Genomic DNA, 14,465 nt, shown 5'->3' with positions numbered 1-14,465 from the left:
CCAACTGTGTGCAAGCGTTATCTCGTGAAGTTACAATGAATCTGAAATAAACAAAGTATGTATTTTTTCTGAACAATATACCTCATACAGAGAGGACCAAGCGAATGTCCTGGAGAATTCCGAGGAGTGTCTTTCTACGAGTGTCTGTCAGTCGAGGCCAAATCCCTGTAATCTGAAATAGTCCATGATGCTTCAGAGGGGTCTATGTTTGAACCCACACGCTGTAAATTAATCATCCAGAGATCCCTCTCGTTGCGTGGCCGGGCTCCAGATCACAGTAGCACTCAGCGGGAGATATTTTCTGAGCGCTGGACCGAACACCAGCCAGATGGGGGGTCCTGGTCTTAGATCTATATGGTCTGCTGCCAGTCGTGTGGTCCTCAGATCGTCCGTACGAAGGGCGACGTCTTGTAAAGATGCTGGAGTCAAATCTGAACACGCATCATTTCATATCAATGTTGGACTACTGTTGCTGTTAAAACCAGTCATGCTTGTAATCATCCCGGCTGGCCTATTTTACACTATAGACCCACGTTTCCATACTGCTGGTTTAGCACACTACATTAGAGGTTGGTTATTTTCCACGAGAAATGAATGGGTTTTAAAAATATACTCAGTATTGTGTTGGCAGTGTTTAGGACTAGCCATTTAAATGGACAGGTTCAGAGCTCCAGAACTAGGTGAGTCTTAATGTATCATTCGAAGTGATGTCTTATGTTACGTTATATGATATATAGGTTAAGGGCTATTATCAGTTGAGCAGGATGTAATAACAGTCCCTCGCTGTTGCCATACGGTCGAGAGTGAGTCAGGAAGCAAGGCTGTCGAGATCTGGGACCCTATATCGAAAACATGTGGGCGCAATTTAGCCTATTTATGATGTCAATCTATTTTACTGACACAGAACAGGTTAATTTTAAAGACAGGTAATAAAAACAGTGAGCAATAAGCCCTTATAGCTGGTCTAAACTGTGTGTTGAAAGTGTTTGTCGAGTATGAAAGGCAGGATGTCCTAAATCTGTCCGTCAGAAAGGCTGCAGGTTTTTAAAAAGGAAAACACATGAGTAAGGGGTGAGGGTTTTAATAGTCTGGACCCTGGGAAAAGGGTTATTACTAGAGACCAACGCTGTCGTTTGAAAGACTCTGCAGTCGGGGGGTGTCTGTAAAGCATTCGTGTTAGATCCCAAGGTCTTTAGTGTTTGGTCTTGATTGGGTTCTCCAACAAGTGACTCAAAAACGAATTATGGGACTGTGGATGAGTTGGAGCTCTTGCTGAACCTCCTTACATTAAACATAGCTGGGATGTAAATGTAAGGGTGGCTTTATTGTGCTTCCTGTCGGACTTCACACAGACTTCAAAGAGGCTGTCGGTGGAAAGGTCAGACGATCAAACAGGAGAGCGATTGGATTGCTTTAAAAACTTGTTTGGGATTTATTGCTTCTGTTTCTGACATGTTGCAGAACAATTTCAAAAGCCAGCCTGGAGTACGATTACTTTAACTGTGTGTCGACTGTTTTTTTTTAAGCACTAACAGGAAGGAATTCAGCTTTGGACCAGTTATAAGTGCTCTTTTATTATTAATGCACACATGGTGTAGCAGTTTTAATACAACTGTTTAAAGAATACATATCATACACTTAAGCTTGCCCTTAATTAGTTTAATTGATCAAAGGTTTTTGGTACTTAAATGAACAACAGAAGGAAAAGAAAACTTTTAGAAAATATAGATGTTTCTGGTGCTTTGCAGAATAAAATTAACCTTGATATGACTTAAAGTTTGCCGCTGTACACAATGAGCGTTTTATCTGTGTGCTAAAGTCACCCACTGGCTTTCCACATTTGTAGATCTATATATCTTTCACTGAAACTGAGTTTGAAGTAAATAATTCATCCATTGTTATCATTAAGTAAACTTGGGCTGAACCCATCATGGTATATAGAGAATATGGAGTGCGGTACACAGAGAAATAAATGTGTTAAAGCATTATGTACTTAAAATAACTAGGAGATATGAGTCCTAAGCAATTTCACTGGTAAATAACTTTAAAAAATTGCTAGAATTTAGAACCATTGCACCATCAAAATACGATTATTTAGGGGTAATTTTCCATGAAATTCTTATTTGCAATGTTCCAGTACATAAATCACAGCCGAAATGTGGCAAGAATTAAATGAAAGTCAGACCCCTTAAAGATGCTGCTTTAAAAAACAGATTTCACTGCAGATCGTTTTGGCAGATTTAACAGACAGGAAGAATAAGTGGCTGCAATTGAGAATCCAGCGCTCGACACGATACAATATTTCATAATTTATTTCAGAATAATTACGCTGCAGCCAGAGTGGTGTGGTTTGAAGGTTATTGGAGTCTGACTTATGGGTGGGTTTCTTGTTCGACGCAGATCAAGAGATAAAAGGTCTTAAAATGTTCGAAGCAGTAAATGTGAAAAGTTCTCGTCAATATGTGCAACAGTTGCTGTGCTCAACTTAAGGTAACAATCACTTATTTTCCAATGGTACACTACTATACATGGTGCATTTTGACTTTTTTCACATCATATATCTGATATAAAGCTGATTTGTTCCCACTTTCTTGAAGAGATGTGCTTTGGCTGAATGTAAGTAGGTCTTATTGAATTCCCCACTGGCTAATTCAATTTAAAAGGTGTGTCTCTCAACCCCCCCCCCCCCACACACACACACACACACACTTAGCTGTTATAAATGAGACCAGACAACATAGTAATCATCACCGGCATTATCTCTTCGCTAATGTCTCACAATCCTTTAAAGAGTCCGTGGAGGGTCGTAGTCATTCAGTGGCACAATTTAAGTTGGGAACGTCTATGGTGAGCTTGTGTTTAAGGTCAGAGCTAATCTGGGCCGAAGTCCAGTATTTACATTTACTGTTGAAAGGCGGCTGTGGCCAAGGACTAGCCGTCTCCCCCCCGTGTGGTGCTGAACTCAATGCCAGCAAATCTTAAGCAAGCGCTCCAGGAACTGAACACTGAGGGATCCTGGTTCGGGGAGGTTTCGGGTTCGGTTTGCCAGCTCTGGAGCCGAAAGTCTTGAGTAATGAGCTGAATAATCGCAGGCAAACTATACAAGAGCTGCTTTTTTTTTTTTTGTGAGTGACTGGTTTGGAGCCAGTGAGGATAAACCAGATTCTGTAATGGTGGCAGTTCAGGCCTCCAAGGTTTTTATTCGAATGATTTTGATGAGGCTTTTCGCACTTGAGTTGCCAACGTTTCTTCGTCACATCTTGGGTAACAAGCTGCATCTCTAATCAAATCTCTAATCTCTAATCAAATAGAAAAAAGCAAATGCATGGCTTTTCTGCCAGAGAGCTTTGATTGCACAGTTACTGAGCAGTAAACGTCTTCTGGTTAATTATTTGAGAGGTCGTTTTGAGGTTATTTTTATTAGTAGTAGTAGTAGTAGTAATAATTCATTTTTTTTTTTTACAATCTAATAACACACCAGATGACAAGGAATATATATGGATATGTGCTTAATTAAAATATTAAAATCACTCCAGATTCATAACAAATGTTTTGTATTGAGATTTATAATTGCATTGCGTTAGTCAGCTTTTATCTGTTAAACTGTTACATAATCAATCCAAAATTATGTCATTATGCTGTTTGATTCATGTACACATCGATGACACTGATAGCTATATTTCATTTTGCACAGTGTGACAAAGAAAGTGTAGCAAATTAAGAATTTTTCATATATTTGTCATCTATATTACCTTCATTACAATGAGAAGAGGTGAAATGACACATGGTTGTGATTTTGGATTCATGTATAAGTTGCTAAGGTGTTGCAAACTGTTTCAACTTTAACTATGGTTGTAAGTACCATAGACAATTTATCAAATTCATTTCTGTGACTCTCCGCTCTCTCAGAAAACTGTAAATCAATCCTGAGTTTCAGGTGTCTTAAATTACCATCACCTTTTGTAACTCTTTGACCTGACCTGTTAGACACAGGGTTTCTGTCCACTGTGTCCCGTCACTCTGATTAAGGTCAGCGTTTAAGCAGAAGTGGCATCAATCTGTCATGGAGCGCTGCGGTCTGAACCGACGATTACAGTCAGATTATTCCCGTTTGCATTTGGCCGACAGATGGTGCAGCTCTTCCCACAGCCTTTGCCAATGTGGCGTCTTCCACACGTCAACTGGAAAATGTGCAATAAAATAAGTAAAATGTCACTGAGCATTAAATTGTGATAAACATGATAAATGACTCGCGGAGCTCTCAGTATTGGAAACAAAATAGGGGTAATGGAAATGCAAATTAAAATTAAAAATGGTGAAAATGAAAAGAGAGAAAAACTAAATGTCATCTAACATCATGGTACTTTGTAAAGGTTAGCGGATGTATCTGGAATTGTCCTGATTTGTGTATATTATTATTATTATTATTATCAACAATTCAACACAATACCTATACCACAGTAAAGTAAATAACTTGATACGTGAATTGGTAGCTGTCAATGTCCCAACACTTTCTTTCTTCCAGACTAGAATTGTAATAATTTTTGTCATCATATCCTTATAACGGTTATATAATTATTGACACGTAACTGTTACTCTCTTATTCTCTCTGTATTCTAGAGCAACACAACATACCCTTTAATTCATGTAGTATAGAAATGCGCATCATTATTTTAATAATCTGTTAGTCAGGGGTCAAATCGAATGCGGATCCCAGAACGAGCGCAGACGAAACGTACGTCCCGAACGCCGCTAGTTTCGCGGCTGTTGTTCCCTAAACACACTTGAGTTTGTTCATAATATTCTTTTAATGTCTCAGGCTGCTTTCTCCGGAGAATATCCCCTCTGATGGATCGTGCGTCTTTTTTCAAGGTCAATATTAGCAGAAGGCGTCGAAGAAAAGTGCGCACTCACGCGTAACATGCCGACAACTCCATAAATAAAATAGATTTAGTTTTCATTTCCCACAAACTTCGCAATAGGACGTCCGCAGAGTGCCGTGTGTTGTATTACAAAGGGAATGAGCTCTGACATGCAATTTCCTTGCTGTTCTACAGGATGGAAGAGACAGTGCGGAGTCTGCTGCAGAACCAGGGCCCCCTGGAGCAGACGGCCGTGGACACCATGGACATTATGAACGCCTACAAGGTATGGGATTGATGGGGACGCACTGGCAGCCGGGACGCTCCTATCCATTAATTCGTGAATCATCGTGCCATGTTGGTGCAACTTATTTTTCTCCTTGGATGACCATTCAGGGAAATAAAAAGCAAGTTTAAAGAGTTTTCTGCAATTTCTCAGATCAAGATAGTTGTTTTGTTGTTCCCAATGTATAAACATAAACAAAAACAAAGAAACACAGAGCTGTTGAAAAATGCAGAACATCATCCTTCATAACATTCCCTCCCCAAATGATGTGTCACCTCCCAGTATTTGCATTTTGTGTGCATTGACTAGATTAGTATCAGATACAGGTACATAAGCAACAGATATTTACTGTTTTACACAGAGGGGAAGGTTTTTGGATAATTTTGGACACCATTGAGCTCACATCTGTCAAGGCAACCATTCTGGAAAGGGTATTGGAGACAATTCTTCTGGGTGGGAGTGAAGTTAGGGGAGCCTGAAAGGGGAAGCGCCCGGGAGTGATGTCAAAGAAACATGTACAATTCATCGAAAGACCTCTAGAGACCGCATTTATCCTTCACAGCTATAAATAGTTAAATGACCTAATAAATCTAAAACAAATGCTGCCTCGCTTTGGAGGAGTTAACCTTTCCTGAGCGGAACAGCTGTGGATCAGTGACGGCGGCGTTTAGAAGTATATTAAAGAGCATCAATTATGTATGTCGGTCGGAGATGGCCGTCTGCCGTTTCACGCGTTTTGTCACTGATTGTTTGTTTGCGTGTCAGTGCAATTAGGGAACCTGACTTCGTGACACACAGTTGTAACCTCAGCACAGCTCTCCGGTGTTAATTGATTTGTGGTCACGGGATCCTGGTTACGGTGACACGTTTGTAAAATGGTCGGGCCGGAGGCTTCTGCCACCTATTTCAGTTTAATGGTGAGACATATTACACCTGATCAATCTTCAGTTCCGACTGTCCTAAGATGCAGATGACAGCATCGGGACGTATGGAAAGAAAAATCCCCCGTTGTCATGAATCTGGGGGGAGGGTGTCTTATATTATATTATATTATATATGCAAATTACTCACAGAATTGCTAATGCATAATTAATTAGCAGAAATATCACTTAGCCCGTTACAGAAGGGCCCGTCGGAGGGGCACTGGATCTCAAACGTTACCCTGGGAGTGTGACTTTTTCTCCGACACTGCATATTTCTGATTGATGGAGGGGGTAATAAAGAAATCATCAGCAGTTTTATCAATGTAAATGTGTGGGAGAGTTGGAGGCTCTGAGAGCTGGTGATTACTTAAATGATGGCTTCAGAAAGAATAATGCCTGCACATTAATCAACTTGAGTGGATTAATAGACATGGGATTTGCATTCGTAAACTGCAGATGGGGAAAGGGAATCTGCATAGCAACGTAGAGTGGTCTGGTCCACACAGGTACTGTGCAGGATAGTGTCAGATGCTCACTAGATAGGGTTTGTCTCATTACATTGTGAAGAGGGTGCTGCTATATGTGGTAAATACAGTATTTGACTCCCTGTCACTGTAATTCCTGTTGGCTTATCCATTCTGACCCCCTTTTTTTGATCTTTCAAGTGCCTCCATGTTGGCAACATTGAAAAGTTACACACGCTGCTTCGAGGGGATTTAATCTGCCCGGTTGCGTTTACTCTTCCTGGTTTGCCAACCACTTTAAATGGATTGGCTTTTATTTTATTGCTCATTTACAGGAAACCAGACTTGGAAAAAACGCAAATGACTCATTTTGATCATTTGGGATCCATAGGAGTGCTTGCTTGAATTCTTCAGGTACACAATGTATTTACCAATGAAATCTAATCTACGACATTGTGTTTGTACTGTAAATGGCAATTTCCAATGTGTCGAGTGGTGCTGAGTGTTGTTAAACACATCCATCATGGCAGGGCGTAAAGACGATGCATTTTACTGTGAGGGGCTGTGAACAAACTTGACAATGAAGTGTAAGGGTTTCAATCTGACATGGCAGAGTTGCATAATGATATGTTGTATATGTTGGGAAATAATCAGCTTTGAAAGCACTTTCCAGCTGAGGAGAAATACTACCTGCATGGTTTCTGTCTAATATAATCCACATAGCTGCACTTTTCCCGTCTACCTAATGGATTTAATAATATTATTGTTCGGGGGTTTTAATTGCCACGTTAAAAATTTATTTAAGATATGTATCATCATTTGTTCATGAGAGCAGTTGATAGTGAAACAAGTTGTGTGCGTCCCAAACTGGAACCAGATGTGAAATGTAATGAATTTCAAGTACAGCAAAATACAGCAAGTTAGAAACCTGAAAGGTGGTTGTTGTTTTATTTCACAACTCCTTCCCTACCTCACATCAGATCTCATTCATTAAATAGTTGAGGTTAAGAAAAGGGAGGGATGTGTTGCAGATATTTGACTGGATCGTGTGTATCGTTACGCTTTCTTCTTCAGTCGCAGCACTTAAGTCGTTAAAATAATTGTTAATTGCACCCTATTTGTTTGCTAACAAAAACACAACCTGAAAAACTGTTTAGTGCTGAAAACCACAGCAATGTTGAGTGCTGAAGAATAATATTTTGAGTCCGTAGAGTAAATGCATTCATTTGTGTTAATCATTTTCATGTGGAGATTAAAGCACGTAGAATTTGTGGTCGTTTGTGTTTGTTTTTGTTTGTTTTCGGTGAAGCGACTCTCTCTAATGAAAGTGAAAAGGGGGCCCTGATCTCTCGCCTGCTGGTGTTTGGTGTTCAGGACGTCAGGACTAAATGAAATGGTCGTATCCACGGGGGGCTGAGGGGGAGGGTTTTGGTTTAGGTTTAGGTTTTGAGGAAGACTTCAGTGTGCGTGCTTTTGAATCAGTTATGGTAACACTGTCTTTTTCCCAACTGTATCCAGGATAAACTTTCTGAAGAAGTGAGGAAGCAGAAGGAGTCCATGGAAGAAGTGACCCTGGTAGCAGACGAGGAGTCGCCGAGCGAAGGCAGTGGCACCGAGGAGGAGCGGGATAAAACAAAGTCGCTCCTGGACCGCCTCCGGGCCCTAGAGGTACGCATATTCCCCAGCACACCCACACAATATTCGGCTTTCATATGTAAAGCAAACGTTCAGAGGGGGCCACAATCCTTAAAAAATGTCCGAAAGAGAAAAAGCTGCCGAGAAAACTTCTTCTGGTTTTCCTACACAGGACCGCTTTTTCTTTCTGTGTCAACTTGCAACAGTTCTAATCATTTTCATGCTCGTATTATACTTAAAGCAATTATTTCGGATTATTTCCAGCCACTGGCTTGGGAGTTAGAGTTTCCTTAGATCTCCAGCAGCACTTAATTCTGTGTCTGCAGCTATTAATAATTGTAAGCTAATTATACCTAAGGTCTCTGCTAGTCAAACACCAATTAATCAGTTAAGGTTCTACATTTCCAGAGCCGTTTTCCTATGCAAACAATAATAACAGTTGTAATTTCCAAGAGCGACAGAACTCACGTTTGATATTAAAATAGTATGGCGTCATCGATATGGCAGCCAGCCTGGAAATAGATTTGAGGAGGGGATTTGGTTAGGTGGGTCTCGGGTCCTGGGCTCTGAGAGAGGTCACTTATCAATGTCAAGCTTGCCCAACGGCCTACAGAAAACACATTCAGGAGCCTGCCAATAATTTTAGAATTAATCTACATAAATACCCCCAGACAGTGGAATACAGGCCGACATTAACTATTACACTGACATTAATTGCACCCAGGGATAATTAGAACAAAGTGCTGTTAATTGTGTGTTGCTTTAGTGCTATGTTCCCATTCTGGTGAATTATCTCACAGGGTATAAATTACAGCCGGGGCCATCTGTAGTTAGGGCAGGCATATTATTCAGTGGCTGCGTATCTTAATGCTGTATCAAATGCATTACGTTATATCCTTGTACTGATGATAAATGGGGTGTGCAAAAGCAAATACAAAATGGGTGGGGGGGAACAACAAAGCAAACAAAAACACGCAATGAATCACAGTATGTAGAGACTGTATGTGTGACCTTTGAGGACACTGACTTTTGAATGGCATAAATGTGTTTTAAGTGGTTTTAAAATAAAACAGTCCGAGTGAGAACATAACATGATACATTTAAGTGACATATGTTGGTCAGATTTTCAAACAAACTTCATCATATATACAGAAAGGTGCAAAAGGTGCTCAAAAGTAGTATTTCAACTGTAAATCTGCATTCCTGCTCCGAGTACCATTAAAACCAGAGACCGATGGTTATGCCCTCATGTGTGCCTGAACACAGAGACACAATTTCCTCTAAGGACTGCTAAGTTGAGTTTTTCCTTCACATGTGTCATTGTATTCAGGTGCCAGACACACACACACTGAGCTGGAAAGGGTTTTGGCTCACCTATACAGACTGACTCTGGGCCCTCATCACAACACTGGTTCGCCGAGTGGCACAGTTGGCAGACATGTCCCAGAGAAAGGCCGTGCTCAGTAATCACGAGGAGGCAGCTGGCATCTCTCCCCAGCTAAAGGTGGTTCCCTGTTATCGCGGCTTAGCCAGAGCGGCGCGGCTCTGTAGTGCAGCCAGGTTCCACACTTTTCCTAAAAAGCGTCTGGCCTGTGCAGAGATGAAAGCCTCTTCTGTCTTTTTTTTTTTTTTTTTTGCTCTGTAATCGCGTTACTTTTGCAAAGCATGAAATGAAAGTGAAAGAATAAACACGGGGACAGACAGTGATTTGGTGTAAAAGCCGTCAAACCGCTGCTTTGCTCAGAGCCCATGTTAAGATCAAACCACAATGAGACTCTTTCGGGTTCCTAACAGGTTTTCAGATCTACCCTTCCCTGAAGCCGGTATCGCAGGAGAGATTTGAGAGGAGTGCTATTGACACAGCTGTATGCATATCGAAAGAGACGCCATCAAAGCAAGCTTAATATTGCCTTTTTCCTCGGCTTTTGGTTTGCAGATGATTAGGCATATTGTGTTCTTAAAAGTTTATGATAATTGTACATATGTATTGTTGTGAGAATATGATTTCTTATGCTTAAGTAATATTCCTCTTGTATGGAGACAGAAAACCGCCGCACAATATTGTTGTGGTGCATGGAAACAAGTAACACAACAGAAGGTCATGTCAGTAACACAACAGACTGCTGCTTCCCAGGTATAATGACCAGGGAGACATTATGCATTTGGCATTGACATGAAATAGGTAGAAGAAAAAAAAGTTGACCTGCTCACTATTCGCAGCCTCCAAAATGCACTGTGTTCGAGATTGCTTCAGCCAATCAGATGTGAGTTGTGTAGGCAGAATCTGTGCCGAATGCCTGCAGTGCTAGAATCTGATGACATTTATTTTAAGGTTCAGAATGCCTTTGGTACATTATAGTAACAGTACTGAGATAATAGTGTGCAAAAAAAAAATGTAATTCTTTTCCCACTGTTTGTGTGAGTTGTGTTTGCACTTATCTCTCAGGGTGTTGTGTTTTTGGCTGTGGAAGAAATGTTTTTGACTGGCTTATGTAAAGCTGTGGGTAGTTGTCTGAAGGACTTGGCGAAGGGTTTGATTGATGGAATTGATTGCCCTGCATGTTCTAGGTTCTTGGCTGCGGTAAATAATTGTTTATATCCTGGAGTCTTAATTCCAGATGCTATATATGATAACGTTATGGAAAATATCTGCTATATACATTATTTGTAATGTATCAGACCAGTTTCATGAATGTCTGTATTTATTTGCTTCCCTTTCATTGTAAATCAACAAGCTCTTAAGAGCTCTAAATCAGTGTTCAAGATTTTCCATAAACGGAAACTCCCAATTGTTGATCCTGCTTCTTGTATCTCCTGTTGCATTTGCTCTTGACATTTTGCACATCCAGAAATGCATCCTTAAAGATGCTCACAGGCCTGCATTAATATGCATTTTGTATCCGCCGCTTCCTCAGTCTAATTATGGGGAATTCATTGTACTGGAGCTGGCAGAACCCGGCCAAGCAGAACCAAATTGAGAGCGCAATGAAACAATGCCCGACACACACAGCAGCCGCTTGATATTTAGGAATAAAACACGGCAGTAAATAGAGGCAACGTTACACATCACCATGAGAAAACACATCTCTTCTGTTTTCCTTCAGCTTGAAAGGCAGCGGCCGGGCAAAAGATTCCCGGTGAAAAGCCCAATTCATGTGTGGGAAATCACATCGCTCGCGGGTGACTGGCGCTCAATTGAAACCTTAATTAACTCTTCCACAAAGGCACTTGTTCCGCAATGGAGCCCATCTCTGTGCACTGCCATCATCCCTATAAATAGTCCATTGTTTGATTGTGCCCTTTTAACATACGTAATTTACAGAAAACAAAACTTTTCTGTGTCCGTGAAAGGATTCCGCAAACAAACAGAGCAGAGTGTGCGTGAATGTCAAACTTCGGATCAGGGAGCGAGGACATCCGCAATGACGCTGAAATATCCACAGGTTTAATGTGCCGGCTGATCCCAAACCCTGCGTTTATATAAATAGATACAAATAATTAAAAATCGGAATATTTAACTTTTGTTTGCTTGTTAAATTGGACTGCAAAATCACTTATTGTCTTGGCAACAGACTCCCTGGTGCTTGAAAGTGTGGAAATAAACTTCCCTCGGTAATGATTACTGTAATTTGTTGCAGGGAGGTAGCTGATCTTTAAAATCTTAAAATTATTAAGATTTTTCCGGCTTCCGTAACCTTTTTTTGCCCTCCCGTCATTCACTGTGCGATTGTGATTACAAAAGTGTAGCTTTTTTCCCCGTTTCCTTCTATACCAAGTCCTTTCATGGAGAGTAAATAAAGCCATAGTCGAAGTTGAGCATAATAAACTGTTTCCAGAAAATACAACAGTGGCCACTAGGTGCCAGTGTGGCCAATGGGAGCCGGTCACCTGTGCGTTGGGGGTTTTGGGATTCCGTGGTGTCATGTGCTCAGACTGACCCCCTCCTTGTTGTGCGTTGCTATTAAGAGTAGTCATTCTGGAGCTTGATTTTAATAGGGGTGCATATCATTTCCCAGTGCCGTGCCGAGACCAGAGAGAGCATGTGACACAGAGTACTGAGTCAGCTTGTTGTGGAGGGAGGGAGGGAGATGTGGGAGTTTTAGAGATTCAATTATGGATTGTTTTCTGGAGTTGTACATGCCATTGTGCGACTGAAATAGAGTGTACATCGACCCAGCGCAGTCACCGAAAAATTCAACTTCCTGTAGCCGGTGTGGGTCAGACCAGGGTTTGTTCTTCTCAGGCACACACACACTTGTCGTCACAGCATCTTCACAACCAGCCCCATTACACCACAAACACGGATGTACCATTGATGAGGACATCTGCTTATAGGTTCACTGGGGCTAGTTTTAAAGGCAGTAGGCTTCCAAATACTTCAGTATACTGTATTGACACTTAAACGTTCAGTGACTGTCATATAAAGGTGTAGATTTACTTTAACATAAATTATTAAAAGGGGATGTTTTTGACTGCTGTAAACTGAACAAAGACAAATAAAACAGTAGGTGTTTTTATTCTGTATGTTAAAGTAATGAACGAAAGTTTTTTAATTCCCATTATTTTAGGTGAAGTGCAACATTTAAAACTGCTGTTTAGGCTTTGAGTGTGATTGTATTGATGATTAAGCATTCACAGTGTATGACTGTGAAAAATAAGTGTAAAATAATCTTATAATTAAAAAACTGCCATGGAAACATCCCTGAAGCACCTTGATTTGATCATCCCCAATTAATATCTTATCTTAGATTATACAAATGGTAATTAAGGGGTAATTTAGAAGATTTGGTTTTAAGCACAGGATTCCATGACTTCAATACATATTAAATACATACTACTAACTACTACTACTGTTAATATTTAATCTGAGATTTATACTTTATTCATTGAAATATGAATCATTCTTGTAGTATCACATTCATTATCGGTTGGACTGTTTTTATGTTCATTGTCTGTTACGTTTATCATGTTTATAGAGCACAATAAAAGGCCTATAGATACTCCTGCATTGCCACAATTTGACATCCTGTCTGTTTTCTAAGATTAGTGACTCAGTGGCTCGTTTCATTCCTCCGTTAAATAATATTTAATTCCCCAAAATGATGCATTTGGCTCAGTTTTAACTCAGTGAACAGACGTAATTTAGGTAGAATGATGTTTCTGTTTTTTACGGCCACAAATCACCTGCGAAATGTCTCTGCGTGCGATAGATCTAATTGTGTCAAGCTGTCTGGCTGTTGCGTAGCTCTTATTCATTACTACTGAAACGTTATTATAGCAGGACTCTAGACTCTACTGTGTCCATGTAAAATACTGAAATTATGTCAAACTCTCTGTGGTATTAGCGATATGTTTGTGACACGCATTATTCTCTCACCTCTTTCACATGACTTCTCCATCGGCACCTAAATCCAGAGGTGTCTCCCATTTGAGACTTGTGACAATTGTTTTCGACAGCTAATGAGAACGGAAATAGCAGCAATTAGCCAGTTTCCGCCATGACACGGAGGAGAATACCTGCGCCTCATTAAGGCATGTCTGTGTTGGGGGAAGCTTCCTTGGCTTCTGTCCAAGCAGGGAGAAACGTTAACACGCCATGAGGGACAGATAGTGTGCATAAAAACATGTCCCCTTCAAGTTAATTAGGCGGGCTGCGAGACTTTATTTGCGTATATCGCACGAGAAACCATAAAATAATAAAATATGTATCATTTATATATCATAAGGTTACACTGGTGGCCTTTATTGCCTGTTTTTTTGTGTTTTGAAGTTGCAGAAACATCTCCGGGAAGCGACGGGGATGATTAGAGTCCTGTGCATTGCTGTCAAGTCATTTTCTATATCCTGTTACAGCCAGAGGAGAGGTTATGAATTGCACTGAAGGAGCTTCATTACAGCGGGCTACTCTTACCCTCAGCATCATCCTGCGTTTTTTCATTCACGACTGCCATGCTTCATAATCTGATTTTGAAGATATTCCCTTTCGGACGCAGATGGGAATAACCTCCGACTGAAAATGGGTTTCGTTTAGTGATTTAAAAGTATGGACGGTGTCCTTCTGAACGTGTGAAGTCTCGATTGGTGTTATAAGCTGTGGCAATATCAGCTTTGAGCTATATTTCCCCTATTGAAATTAAAATCCTTGAAACCTTGACCTTGTATGACTATTATATGGCGACATAAAGACACCGCTTGAGTTTGGATGGGTACTTTCGGCTGATGCTGGATTTGGGTTGAGTACATATTTTGTCAGCCTATTAGTAAGTGTGTGAGTAATCTATGCTTATACACTGAT

At 40.6% G+C, this 14,465-nt stretch overlaps 1 protein-coding gene across 6 annotated transcripts in view; it reads left to right on the top strand.

Moving 5' to 3' along the window:
- Positions 1-14,465, top strand: part of LOC136711978 (nck-associated protein 5) — a 187,571-nt gene that overhangs the window by 115,027 nt on the left and 58,079 nt on the right. For all 6 annotated transcript variants that reach the window (XM_066688605.1, XM_066688607.1, XM_066688608.1 and 3 more), the window contains 2 exons: positions 5,058-5,148; positions 8,054-8,203. In XM_066688605.1, the coding sequence (XP_066544702.1) occupies positions 5,058-5,148; positions 8,054-8,203 (241 nt within the window). The remainder of the gene's footprint in view (positions 1-5,057; positions 5,149-8,053; positions 8,204-14,465) is intronic.

This window comes from Amia ocellicauda, chromosome 16 (assembly GCF_036373705.1).
Source record: "Amia ocellicauda isolate fAmiCal2 chromosome 16, fAmiCal2.hap1, whole genome shotgun sequence".
In the NCBI taxonomy this organism is placed as follows: Eukaryota; Metazoa; Chordata; class Actinopteri; order Amiiformes; family Amiidae; genus Amia; species Amia ocellicauda.
The sequence above is the reverse complement of the archived record's forward strand: the minus strand, read 5'-3'. Positions and strand labels throughout refer to the sequence as shown.